This window comes from Schistocerca piceifrons, chromosome 4 (genome assembly GCF_021461385.2).
Source record: "Schistocerca piceifrons isolate TAMUIC-IGC-003096 chromosome 4, iqSchPice1.1, whole genome shotgun sequence".
NCBI lineage: Eukaryota > Metazoa > Arthropoda > Insecta > Orthoptera > Acrididae > Schistocerca > Schistocerca piceifrons.
In genome coordinates this window covers 500,488,437-500,501,824 of record NC_060141.1, presented here as the reverse complement: position 1 = coordinate 500,501,824, position 13,388 = coordinate 500,488,437, and the positions used below count along the sequence as shown (strand labels likewise).

The 13,388-nt window shown below is 34.0% G+C and overlaps 1 protein-coding gene across 3 annotated transcripts in view; it reads right to left on the bottom strand.

The window, feature by feature from the left end:
- Positions 1–342: 342 nt before the first annotated feature.
- Positions 343–13,388, bottom strand: part of LOC124795501 (patj homolog) — a 489,093-nt gene continuing 476,047 nt past the window's right edge. For all 3 annotated transcript variants that reach the window (XM_047259561.1, XM_047259560.1, XM_047259562.1), the window contains 2 exons: positions 9,079–9,321; positions 343–3,292 (listed from right to left, as the gene is read on the bottom strand). In XM_047259561.1, the coding sequence (XP_047115517.1) occupies positions 2,861–3,292; positions 9,079–9,321 (675 nt within the window). In that variant the 3' untranslated portion in view covers positions 343–2,860. The remainder of the gene's footprint in view (positions 3,293–9,078; positions 9,322–13,388) is intronic.

Here is a 13,388-nt window from a genome sequence, read left to right as displayed (position 1 = left end):
ACACCAGAGTTAAACACAAAATGAGATAAAAAGCTGAACAGTTACAGCAATGCAGCAGTCAGTATCTAAGTTCTTGCATTACACTAAGTTGGGGACAATTAAGCAGCAAACAGATATGCAGTGAAGTAAATGCCTAGTGTATACAACCATTCTGTTTCCCTGTGTAAATGTGCCTGTGCATGTCTTCCGTGATCAAACCAGCTAGTTTGAAGTCAATGAAAACTTTAAGGAAGTGTAGGTTTTCCAGTTCAGTGTTTCACACGCAGGAAGTAATAAACATGGATTTATATTGTATTTACTGGATATTAAATGAAAGGAAATTCATTTCAAAAAACTTCAAACTATGGTAATGGAAATTTTTATTTAGCCTCATTTTTTACAAATTGTACTTACAAGTAAACAGAATCTTTCCCATCAAAATTTTTCTTATTTGATCATAAGCACACTGTCACAGAAAAATCAGCTGAGAGTATGCTTGTGTTACAAGTATTCTATGCCTGCTCAAAAACCAGCACTAAATGAATGATAATTATACCAAAATGATGACAATTCTTTGAGACCAAAGTATAAGAATTAAAAAACTCTATAAGTCAGAAAGATCTACAAATAATACAAAACATTAGTTTTTTTTAAGTTGCAGGAGTGAGCAATGCAAGCTTAACTTAATCTTTAATGCCTACATAAAATGTAACTACTGCTGCATGCTTCCATGTGTTTCACCTCAAATACAACTACCAAGAATAAAACAGTGCCAAAAAAGAGCCTGAGGGAAGTCTTGACTAGGGATGCCACTTCACAATAATATTCAGATTAACTTGAAAATATATAGAGATACTTCTTGTACAGTGATATTACTGTTGTCATGAAAACACTTGTTATTTCATGTGTAACTGTTCTAATGAAAGGAAGGTCTGATTTCCATTCTTCCCTCTTGAACAGTACACAGGTTGCCAGTATCAAAACTGTTTGTACATTCCATGCACAGCACACTAGGAAAAATTAAATAGCACGAACATGGCATGCACAAGTAGTTTTGGAGAATGAGACAATAAAGAGACTATTTAACACTGCAGAAGGAGTAAACAGAACATAGGTTTAATAGAAAACAAACATTAGTTCAGAGTTTTAGTTAAAAAGTTGATTAGTTAATAAACCTTACAACATTTTATTGTTAATAAATGCTGAATTTGATGTGTGATTGTTTTATATCATAGGATTTAATGAACACATAATTCAAAAATCCAAATAATAATTTTAGAGCCTAGATTGCTGTTATGTAAATCTTGTACTATAAATGTCACATGAGCATGACTGAAACATGAATTCAGTTTTTTTAATATCCATTTAAGCCATGAAGCTGATACCAAATTAGTTAATAGTTTCATATATTTAAGATGCTATGAAGTATATGGCTGATCAGTCATGCCTCTGCATTTTCTTGTTTTGTAGATCTTGTTCCATAACCATAATCATTTACAATAAAAAATTATTATGCCATACAGAGATATATTCCAATTTAGTTTCAGAATGGGAACACATCAAAAGAACATTAATAATCAATGTTAGCCACACTACTTTTAACAGAGATCCTGTAATTTTGGGTGACTAATGAGACCAAAACCAATACTGAAAATTCTGATCACAGACTTATTAAATGTTGTTCATCTTCCAGGCAGTTGCTACTGGTACAACAGTGCTTAATATAATATAATGCTTAAAACTTGTTTTATTTTCATTTTCTATTACTTTAAGAAATGAAATATTCACTTAAGTCTCTGTGTATTCAAAGGTAAGAAGACCATTCAAAAATTTAAGACACAATCTTTATAAATGACTTTATCAAATTAATTTATTTGGCATCCCTAATCTTAAATGATAACTGGAGGCTCACAACAATGACAGCACTGTCAGCAGAGCTGCTTCCTGCACCATGTCACATGATCCAGTGAAAAGAAAGCTTACAGAATAGTTTTACAACATACAGACATTATATTGGTCCATTCTTAATAAATATTGATAAGACATAAAATTAAATTAATTTTTTTTACACACAACACTGTGAGTGAAAAACTGAGTCAATAAAATAACATTTGCTCCATGTAATAAATAAAATATTTCTCATATTAACTAGTTTATTATTATTTCCAATACAGGAAAGGGAGAAAACATGATCATTTGAGATCCCTTTGATTGCCTCGAGCATAAAAAGTGCACCCAAGAGTGAAGATACCAGGAGTAGCATTGTGAAGTGAGTTAATTAGCCAGAAATGTCTTGTTTCTGGTTTTCCTGACAGCAAGATAATCAGTGCCACAATTCATGCAGTTAAAATCTTTGAATAAACATTTCACTAAGATTTCAGAAGCTATCAATCAAGTTTTACTGTAAGCAAAAGCCAGAATCAGCTGAATGAAGCTTAACAGTTGCATGTGGATGTGCAGTTTTGTATTAAAATTTTGAATTTCACTGGTACACATTGAAACTGGTTTTATATAATAAGTTTTCAGATCCACTATTTCACCATCCACCATTCACACAGCTGTAGCTGGTTTTTGCTAACTACAGCATTATGCACATAAATAACTTTGAAACAAATTCATGCAGTTACAAATTATTGAGAAATTGTCATCCAAAATTCATATCTACAGAAGCAAGCGAAGTTATGTTTTTCCAACTAAAATTTGCTTTGCCAGTATTAATAAATCTTTACTACAGCACCAACAGCTCACAATGTATAGTGAAATAAACAGAAGCAAAGAAAAAAAAGTGTAAAGACTGTTCAAATTTTAAAATGGCAAGAAAAGACAGCTTACGAAGCAAATTGGAACAATTATATTAAACTGAAGCAGAAGCTCACAGCTGTCAGAAGCTCTCAGATTTGACAAGGGCCCCCGTCCCTCCTTCTGGTGACACATCCCCTCCCACAGGAGCAAGAAAATCGCGCTTTCTATATCTGTCAGAATAATATTCCACATGGTGGGTGGTGGTGCTGGTGGTGGCAGCAGCAGCCGATGCTGCATTAGCCCCACTTCTGCTCCGATCACGGTCCTCGCTTACCTGGCTGTGCGAAGCACTGTCAGGGATCGGCAGCGGTTTTGCAACACCGATGCGCACCACGCCTTTTGGTGCTCCCTTCAGTGCCTGCACTGCACGATCCAACGATGCGTTCTCCAGACCAGTATCATTCACAAAAAGCAGACGGTCACCTGGGATCAGCCTCCCATCCAGTTGTGCAACGCCACCAGGCACCAGGCTCCGAATCACAATCACTGTCTCGTTGGGGTTCATTGGATCCTGCAACCATGCCAGACTAGTCAACGCCGTCGTGCTTTGCATGTCTGGGAACTCTACTAGCTCCCAATAGCAATGTAATGACTTATATGCAAACAGTAACTGTCAAAGTGAAAGGGGAGCACACTTACCAAGGGCATCCATATTTCTCTCAATTACTGAAATAGGGAAAACTATTCATCTTTTTTAAAACTTTTTTCCTAAATTCTGGATCCAATTATAAATGCTCCCTTAAACCTCCCAAGACATTATAAAACTACTGTATAGGCTAATGCCTAATACAAGACTATACAGTCACAATGCCAGTCTGTTAGAAGATGTAATGTACAAGAATCAATTCAGTGAAACATAGTGTTAATGTAGTGCATGATACTTAAGACAATACTGATGGAATAGGAAACATGTAACATAATAAAGAACACCACTTGCATCAACATTTGAACAGGGATGCAATTAGGCCACAAGCTCAATACACGATAGTTACATTGATAACAGGAAAGCATGTCCAAAACACAAGAATTCAGAAGGATCAGTTTTCTCTGTAAAAACTGGTAAATGTGGCTAGAGAAAGGAGGTGTGCTGAAGGAAGGAAAACTCTTCAGTGTAAAGACAAAAGAGAGAGTGTAGAAATCTATAAAGTATCGGCTAAGTAACAGGGTAAGGTAAAATAATGCTTTTTGCATATAATTATTTGAGTGTCCTGGTGCGTCTTTCAGTAAATAATAAGGACTTTAAATCCATTTATTTAAGTCATGCATCCCTGAAAGATTACACTAGCTTAATTTACTCTATAATTTTCTACACTCTGAGTATACAAGAGAAATATTGCTTTGTGCTTTATTTTGAAAGCTCTGTATATTCTTCCAAGAGTATGCTATACAAATTTCATAGCAGGAATGAGACAGAACATGCAAAATGGTAAATTAATTCTGGACAGTCAGTAATGAGTACATTAATTAAAGCTTTCCATAGTGCAAAAACATGAGTGACAAGTATTTGTTTGTAAATCAGGAATGATAGTTTACTGAAAATGAAATTTCAATGATGAAAATGCACATTTTCAATAAATGAATATGATTAATGTTTATGTCACAAAGTCACTGTCTCTCTTGCACAAATTTCACAAAAAAACAAGAGTATTGATAATATTCACACAAATACATGAAACATTGATTATAACTGATATTTATACACCTTTATTGGAAAAGGCAGCAAGAGGATTGTTTTACTTTCAGTCCAAAAATTAGTTTCAATTTCAAACTCATTACATCTACTAAAGAAACTTGTATTACAGTACCTGTGCAAATAGTATCTACTTTAAAATAGGATAACAAGTAAAACTGAAAATAAGGGCTGTGCATGGTCTGGTCTTCACTAAACAGTACCTCAGTTTTCTACAGTGTTGTTATACACACAATTCATACAAAATGGGTCACATTTTGTGGCAGACCACTTATTCTGGTGTCTTGTGATTAGGAAGGTTCACATATTTTGATTCAACTATCTTTCTTTAACATCACCAAACCTATTCAATGTAATTCTATCATCTGTAGTATCTATGTTAACTTTTGATACATTTTTTTCCATCCTGAATTTTAACTTATAGCTGTACTGAGTTAGAATATTCTGGTAAAAGCCAAAGCCTAAATTAACATATCAGTTTCCTCATACAAAATGCAATATGCTTACTTCAAGAGAAAAAAATTCTCTCTTAACAGTCAAGATGATGAACTAACTTTTTTGTTCTTGCATTTAAATACACTTTTCCTTGCACACAATTACTTTAGTTCCTTGCTGCTGATCTGTATCAGATGCTGCTAAGAAACTAAATCTCTTTAACCTGATATCAAGACTCTGAAGTTCACATCACTGCTGTTACAGAAATGAGCACATACAACAAGAACACACAATGTCTATTAGTCATACTGACAATAAAAAGCAAACATAATGTGGAAATATCTGCGTTTAACATGACATCCCTATGCTTACTTGTGTTTGGAACATAGCAAAACCTACATTTTACATAGTTACTCATTACGTTCAGTAGTAATCTACATTTAACTAATGTTACAACATTTCATTTCCACACTTATTTTTCTTATTTGAAATTTTCCTGCACTGAATTATTTTCATTCCCTATTTAATCCAAATCTTCGTACAAGGCAAGTGAACGTATTATCGCAATTTGTTATACATCCCTTTCAGTTCTAGTTCTGCTGCCTAATTATAAGATAAAAAATCTGTAATGTATTGCAAAACAGCTTTACACAAAAACAAGTTTTCAGGTGGTAGTTCCTTAAAAGTAATTAAACATCTGGATTAGCTGTACATTTTCAAGAAAGAGAAATGTCTGCTGGATGACATGACAAAGCTGTGACAAGTTGAGACATATAAGATCAAACCACATGCAACAAGACTGTATAACAAATAGCTTGAAAGAGAGATTAATAAAGACAAAAGATGATGCCCATAACATTCCTCTTATTGATTGCCATGTTCATTAAGAAATTTATTCATTAAAGCAATGTCTTTTTTTACATTCGCACTAACAGGAGACCACTATGTCCAAGAACTGAGGGTAGTATTTCACAGCCTACACAATCTCCACACAATTTTGGCACAATTAATGTTCTCACTTCACATATCAGTTGCTACTCTCAACGAAAGACACACTTTATCTGACTCTGATCAGCCATTCGTTTCAATTTACTAGGCTATAATGGAAGACACTTATAGGGCTTACAAGAATACAGGATCCTTTAGTGAACTTCACTGATATCATCATTGGTCTTTGTGTCTGTTGAGTAATGTCAAAATCTTAGAAGACACTTTTTGATAAAGTTCCTACTTGTCATTTTTAGATGATATGAAGAACTTTACTGGAAGAGGATGAGTAGGAAACTTGTTGAAATATTTTTTCAAGAAAACACTGTTAGTCAGCTGATAAACTGAGGGCATCTGACAAGTTGTGGGGTTGGTTTGTTTTCTGATATACAACTATTATTAAGCACACTAATGCCACACCTGATTAAAAATGAAATGACTATGCACAAAACATGCTACCTATCTCAGGAAATTGTCTAATATAAAGCTGTAGGTATAGGTTGGGTACTTGTGTCAGTCAGTTATTTGTGGACCCCTTTCCATGTACGAACACACACACAAACACACACACACACACATTTTACAACAAAGAATTGAGAGATCTATCCAAATTGAGTACATGTTAATCTCTCCTACTGGCTCTTGATCACACTGGTTTGGATTTCTTCTAGTCCAAACACTCTTTTCCTCTCCTTTGTTCACTCCCTCTTCCTAATCACATTTTGAGAGTAGCTACTGTTTATTACTTCCTTTTCCTCTACTCTGCCTTCTTTTTGGCTCTCTTTCTGGTTTTTATGGTCTCTTTTGATCCTTCTTCTTCTTCTGTGTTTCTCTTTGCTCACATCTCTTTGCTTCCTAACATCTCTCTGTGAATAAATATTTGCTGACTTTTAATTGAATAGCTTTTTTCTTTACTACAGTGTATTAGCACCACCATTCACGAATTGACTATATTTCTTGATGAGTATCTCATCACTTCTGCATTAGGACTCTGACTTTCATTACATTGTCTGAGTTAATAGTCCAGAGTCTGAAGTAACACATACATCTGTCATATCTAAAAATATTACTCTTTCTTTTTTAAATAGTTTTCATGTAGCTGATCTACGTTTTTGGAAGCTTAAAGTGGAATAGTTATGAACAAGTGATTTCCTCATACCAAATGATTACAATTTCTTTGTAGCTATTTTTATTTCTGTTAAACCCTTGCACTGTTAAACACTAGCATGAAACTTTTTTGTCATTTATTCATTTTACTGAAGTTCATCACAGACAGTTCCTGAATTTTTTGCTACATAAAAAGAGCCAAGTTGATCTGATGGAAGCAAGGCATAGTGCTACAATTAATTAAATTTCCTTCATAACTATATCTTTATTACAAAAAAATAAGTATATGCAAATTGCCTAATGTACACTTATAAATCTTACCACAACATTGTCATGTCAGTTAAAACATAAAACACTTCTCTCAGATTACAATATTACTATTCACATACTGTTATTTATTTTTTATACATATTAGCAAAAATGAGATTGATAAATAGTATTTTGTCCATGAGAAATGAAACAAATGCTTTTGATTTTGAGTCTGCTACTTACACTACAAGGAAATTACTTTTGAGACTCACTCCAATGGCTGCCTACATATTCTTCACTTTTCTGGCCTCTCATGCTGTTTTTTCTTTCCTTACAGCACTGAGATAAAATCTATAATATTCTTTGTTCATCTTCCTTTTACAAAAAACATCAGTTACAGACACACCATGAAGACTACTAATTCAACAACATTATTAAATATATAACTTACAGCTTTTTCCAAACTAAATGAGAAAAATAAATATGAGATCATAATTTTCAATCCTCGTAGATCATAATCTTATAATATAGCATAAAAGAAGGTGTATTTTTCATATTGTTTACTTTTAATACTTCATATTGATATTCATAATGATGATGATGATGATGATGATGAAAATGATGATTATAACTGACAGTGATTACAAACAGTAATTCAAGGGCTGCTAATCAACTACCAAACAAAAAGAAGAATTTGGTATAGTGCAATGTTTTAAAGTATTTATATTTCCCAAGAAGAACGTACTACATGCAAATAGTTTACTGAGAAGTTTTCCTAGAAGTGTGGGTCACTTAAGCTTTCAAAGTGTGTAGATGGCACTACATGATGAATACTATATACAGAGACCACATGTAAGACTTAATAATAAAGGCCATAAATCTAAACATCTAGCATTATTAACTCATATCTATCTGTGCAAGGTAAAATGTTACAAAACAAAGAATTACACACCTAGGGACAAAATGGGAAGCTCAATTATCGTCCACCATATAACACAACAGACATACACCAAATCACAAAGTATAAGCTTATTTGAGGAAAAATACAGTTTTACAAGTTTGAATTTGAGTGCTTGACAGTTAACACCTACCTGTGAACTCACAATATAAAGAAATACTTTACATAAAAGAAATATGTATTTTGATTCTCTACAAGAATCTTCGTATTCAGTCTAAGTACCCCTTTCCATAACTGACTGCATTACATCATAAAATGAGTCTAATAAGTAGAGTCAAAAACTAAATATCACAACTGCATGCCAAAAACATCACTATAAAACCACAACTTAAATAATAGTCACACATTTAGTTCAAAGTTACACAGCAATGTCAGTTAAAACAACAAATAATAGGCATGCATCCCCTCTACCTCCCTCCTCTCTCTCTCTCTCTCTCTCTCTCTCTCTCTCTCTCTCTCTCTCTCTCTCACACACACACACACACACACACACACACACACACACACATATAGAATCCTGTGAATCTTTCTCAGCTGCTGATTACTTCTTTTGTAATGTTGAAAGTGGCTAAATACTATGTGGATTTTCTAACACATTTTAAATTTCCCCCGTGCTAATGGCAGTATGATAGACTGGAAACAATACAAACCAAATTCATATAGAGTTATATTAAAAAATGAAATTTGTACATTCTTCATAGCAAAACTGCATGTTACAAGTACAGAGCTTTATTCATGAAGTAGAAATGATTCCTTTCTGGTACTCAAAAACTCTTAATTGCATGGGAAATTAATGTTATATATAAATGTGATAGGAAAATGGCTGCTTTGTCAAGGGTGAAGACTGTATTGCTTCATCCCCACCGCTCACCTGGTAGTCAAGGATGGAGAATCCCAGACCACGATCGCCTTTCACTAGTTCTATAATCTGTGGCTCTGAACTCCACATTGCAAGGCCTGTTAACGGCTCCAGGGACCGTGATTTCATTTTGGAGAAACTTGCATCAGTAGCAGTCGCTGTAGTAGTTGTTGATGCTAGAGAACCATCTGATTTAGCCTTCACAAGCCTATCGGTAGCTGGAATAAGGTTCTGGAGGCTGCCTCCCAGAATGTTCTGTGAAATACAACAGAGAACAATTATGATACATTTTCTATAGTTGCAAATAATCTGTACTTCTAGCCTGAGTAGATCAAATATAACCACATGGAATGCAATATATATTAAAAAATTCTACTTGCAAAGTGGCAGGCAGGCACAAACAATTATAAATATGCTTTCCTTTGTCTAGCAAAAGATTAGTTAGTCAGTTAGTTACTTTCATATCTTGGGGATAATTGGATGATAAATTGTAATGATACGTAATGAGTCATTTTACATTCACATTGTCAATTAATTTGAAAATATGGCTACAAGTCCTTTTTTTTTTAGTTTTGTTTAATCAACAGATGTGAGTTAGTAATTCATATCCACTCTCTTTTACACATTACAATAACAGAAATTCTCCTACAGAACAGAAGGAGCTGCCAAACCTTCTTCAGTTTGTTTTCAAATTTTACGATGCTATCTGTCAGATATTTTATATTACTGGGTAAGTGATCAAAAATTTTAGTTGCAGCATTGTGCTAAAGACAACCTTAATGTGGAGTAATGAATATCATTTCTTCTTCTGATAATGTGACTATGTACATCACTGTTCTTTTTGAACTGCAGTGGGTTATTTACAACAAATTTCACAAGGAAATAAATATAATGTGAACGAATAGTCAAAATGCTTGACTCCTTAAACAGATGTTTACCAGATGATCGTGGATGAGCACCACATATTATTCTTGCAGCCGGTTTTTGGGCAATGAAGTGTTTCTTTCTTAAAAATGAGTTACCCCACAACATTAATCTGTATGTCATAACTGAAAGAAAATATGCAAAATATTGCATCCTACTGATTGGTCTCTCCCCAAGACTTTCAATTATTCTAAGTGCAAATGTGGCTGAACTAAGTTGTTTTAGGAGTTACAAAATGTGCTTTTCCAGTTTAAATTCTCATCAACATGTACACTTAAAATTTTTGAAGTTCACATCCTATTTCTTATTTCCTCACTGTGTACTACACTTATCACTGGCTTAGTACCTCTAGATGTGCAGAACTGAATGTACTGTGTCTTTTTAAAATTGAGAAGGAGACCATTCACAGAAAACCAGTCAATTACACTGTTAAGAAGATTTGTACCATCTGACTACTGGTGTTATCACCAAAAAGAACTAATTCTACTTCTTATATATTAGATGGGAGATCATTTACATATATGAGGAACAATGGTAGACCTAAGATTGAGCCTTTGGTAACCCCATAAGTGATTTCTCCCCAGTCAGAAGAATCTCCCTCATTAACATTGGTTAAATTATTAAGTACAACTTACTGCGTTCTTTAGGTTAGATACGACATTATACATTTGTTGGCTATACCATCAACTTCATAAAACTTTAGTTTATCTAGGAGGATATTGCAATTCAGACAGTCAATTGCATTTGATATGTTACAGAAAATACCAAGTGGTTCTATTTTGTTGTTTAATGCTTGCACAATTTGGTGAGTGAATGTGTAAATGGTGGCTCGGCAGAGCAACTCCCCTGAAATCCAAACTGTGGTTTACTTAGGATAATATTGTTGCTCAGGTGGGATACTAACCAGAATACTTCACCTGCTCAAAAATTTACGAAAATGATGTCTGCAGAGAAACAGGTTGGTGGTTATTGGCATTTCTCCTATCATCTTTCTTATAGTGGGGTTTAATAATGGCATATTTCAATCTCTCTGCAAAAATGCTTTGAGTAAGTGATGCATTACACATTTCAGGTAAGACAGGGCTTAGTATATGGGAAAAAATCCTTAGTACTCTGTTGGAAATACCATCAAATCCATTTGAGCTTCTATTTTTGAGAGAATATATACTTTTCTTAATTTCAGAAAAGAGATGTGGGTAAGGAAATCATCTAGATAACTTGCCTAGCTGTTTCCTAATTACTCTAGTAATTCCTAATTGATGTAATTTGTGAACCTACTTCTCTCTTTTGTGTTTGATCTCATCAAAAATCTGATTATCTTAGTTTATTTTCTCTACAGTTCATCACTCTCTCTCTCACCAGATCAAGAAAGTTCTTGTTTTAAAATCTACCTGCTGTGGCTTTCACTCCTGAATGTGTGTGCCTGTCTTATGCTCGTTTATTCATTGTTGTTGTGGTACACAAAAAAACTCTCTCTCTCTCTCTCTCTCTCTCTCTCTCAAGGAAACATCACTGACTTGACCACATATTTTATGGAGAAAAACGCTCGTTAGCAAGATATGATCCCCAGCAATTGACTGTGTGCAAAAATTTGAGCCATAATTCTAATAGCACATATTTATGGTCTTGTGAATGTACTGGCAAGGGCGAGCAGGTAGGGGGCTTTTGAGTGATGACCAATGTATGTGAATGTTTAAAAGGTGTACATTTCGGAGATTATGGCCAAACTTTTCATGTGCAGTTGACTGTTGGAGCTGACATTTTGCAAAAATGCTTTTTTTCTCCTTAAAATATGAGGTCCCGGTCATGATGTTTCCTTGGAAGAGGCAGTACTGGTCATTGTGAACAAGACATTGCTGAGATCATCTGATTGTAGCGGTTGGCAAACTACTATTTCTTTATTGTTTGTGTTCAAATCACAAATATCTTACGACGCCTATTTCAACACTTTTTTTTTTTAATTTTGGCTAATGTTAATGTACTATGTCTGGTAGTAGCCTGTTGCCTAAGAAATAGATTTACAAAGATGCGTAGACATTAAATTCTAATTAGATTGCTGCACTAATTGTGTTGATGAAGAATGAAAACAAGTACTGACAAGATCTGTCACCTACAAGTTCACGTTCAGTTGCTATGTATCCCAGAGTTGCACAAACATGTTTATTCCAAACAATGAATGGTGAATGACAGCACCCATTTCACCTCACATTTGAAAAATTTGCATAAAAGGAATTATGACTAGTTCTTACGATCCTGACACCATGTTCAAAATTGATTGTCAAATGATTGTAGTGAAAATTTTCAGTGATTAAAGAATGGTCACCCACAATGGAATCTATAGCATTCACAGAAGTCACTTGTGGCATTCCAAAACCCAGAATCCACTTGGTGCTGTGAATGATGATGTTATGTACAATAGAATGAAACCAGTTTTCACAGTGAAGTTTTTTGTAAGATATACTGCAAGTATTATTGTGATATATTTCATAACTATAAGAGTAATCCAGTACTTTAAGTAAGGTAGAGTTCCTTCTCATTATTCAAACCACTTGTGGATTCATCCTTCCAATATACTATCTGTTAATAGGCGAATTTGTGATGATGGTCACTATTTCTTAACGCATAGATCTGTTGAGCTCAACCTTGAATATGATTGTTTATAAGGTTGAATTGAGAGAGAGATAGACAGAAGATGTTTTAACAAACATCACACAATATTTTTATCTTCTGCAAAATGTTTTAGAACAACTCATGCACAAAAATTGAATTTATTATAACTTGTCACTTGAATGAAAATGTATTATAAACAGTAGCTTGACTATAGATATTACCAAACAGGTTTACCTTGACAACAGTTTGTCATAGAGTAGATGTTGGTAATATATTTTAGGTCACAATGACTGAAGTAAGGTTAAGCTTTAATGTCCCATTGATGATTAGGTCATTAAAAATGAACAAAATCTCTGATATGAAATCTGCTGCGTATTGTTTCAAGAAAACCATTCAAGCAGTCACCTTAACTGATTCAGAGACATTGTGGAAAATCTAAACCTAGATGGCCAAACAAGGACTTTAACTCCACTATGGCAAAAGAACAAGTGTAATAATCATGAAGAGATGAGGGTTTGGAATTGGCACTTTCACTATGTAAACCAAAAAAACTAGATACAATCACAAGAAGCTCAAGGAGATACCAAGAGAAATTGAAACGGGGACATGGCTAAGAAATAAAAGTTCAAATAAACAAAAAATTAGAAAAATAACTTTCTTTCATCAGTGAGCACACATACATAATATTATAATTGAGTAGTTATTCTCTCATATGCAATTCCCAGTTAAATCATAACCCCTGAAACTTGGAAAGTATGGCCTTTTATCAGTTAGTGATAATACCCCTT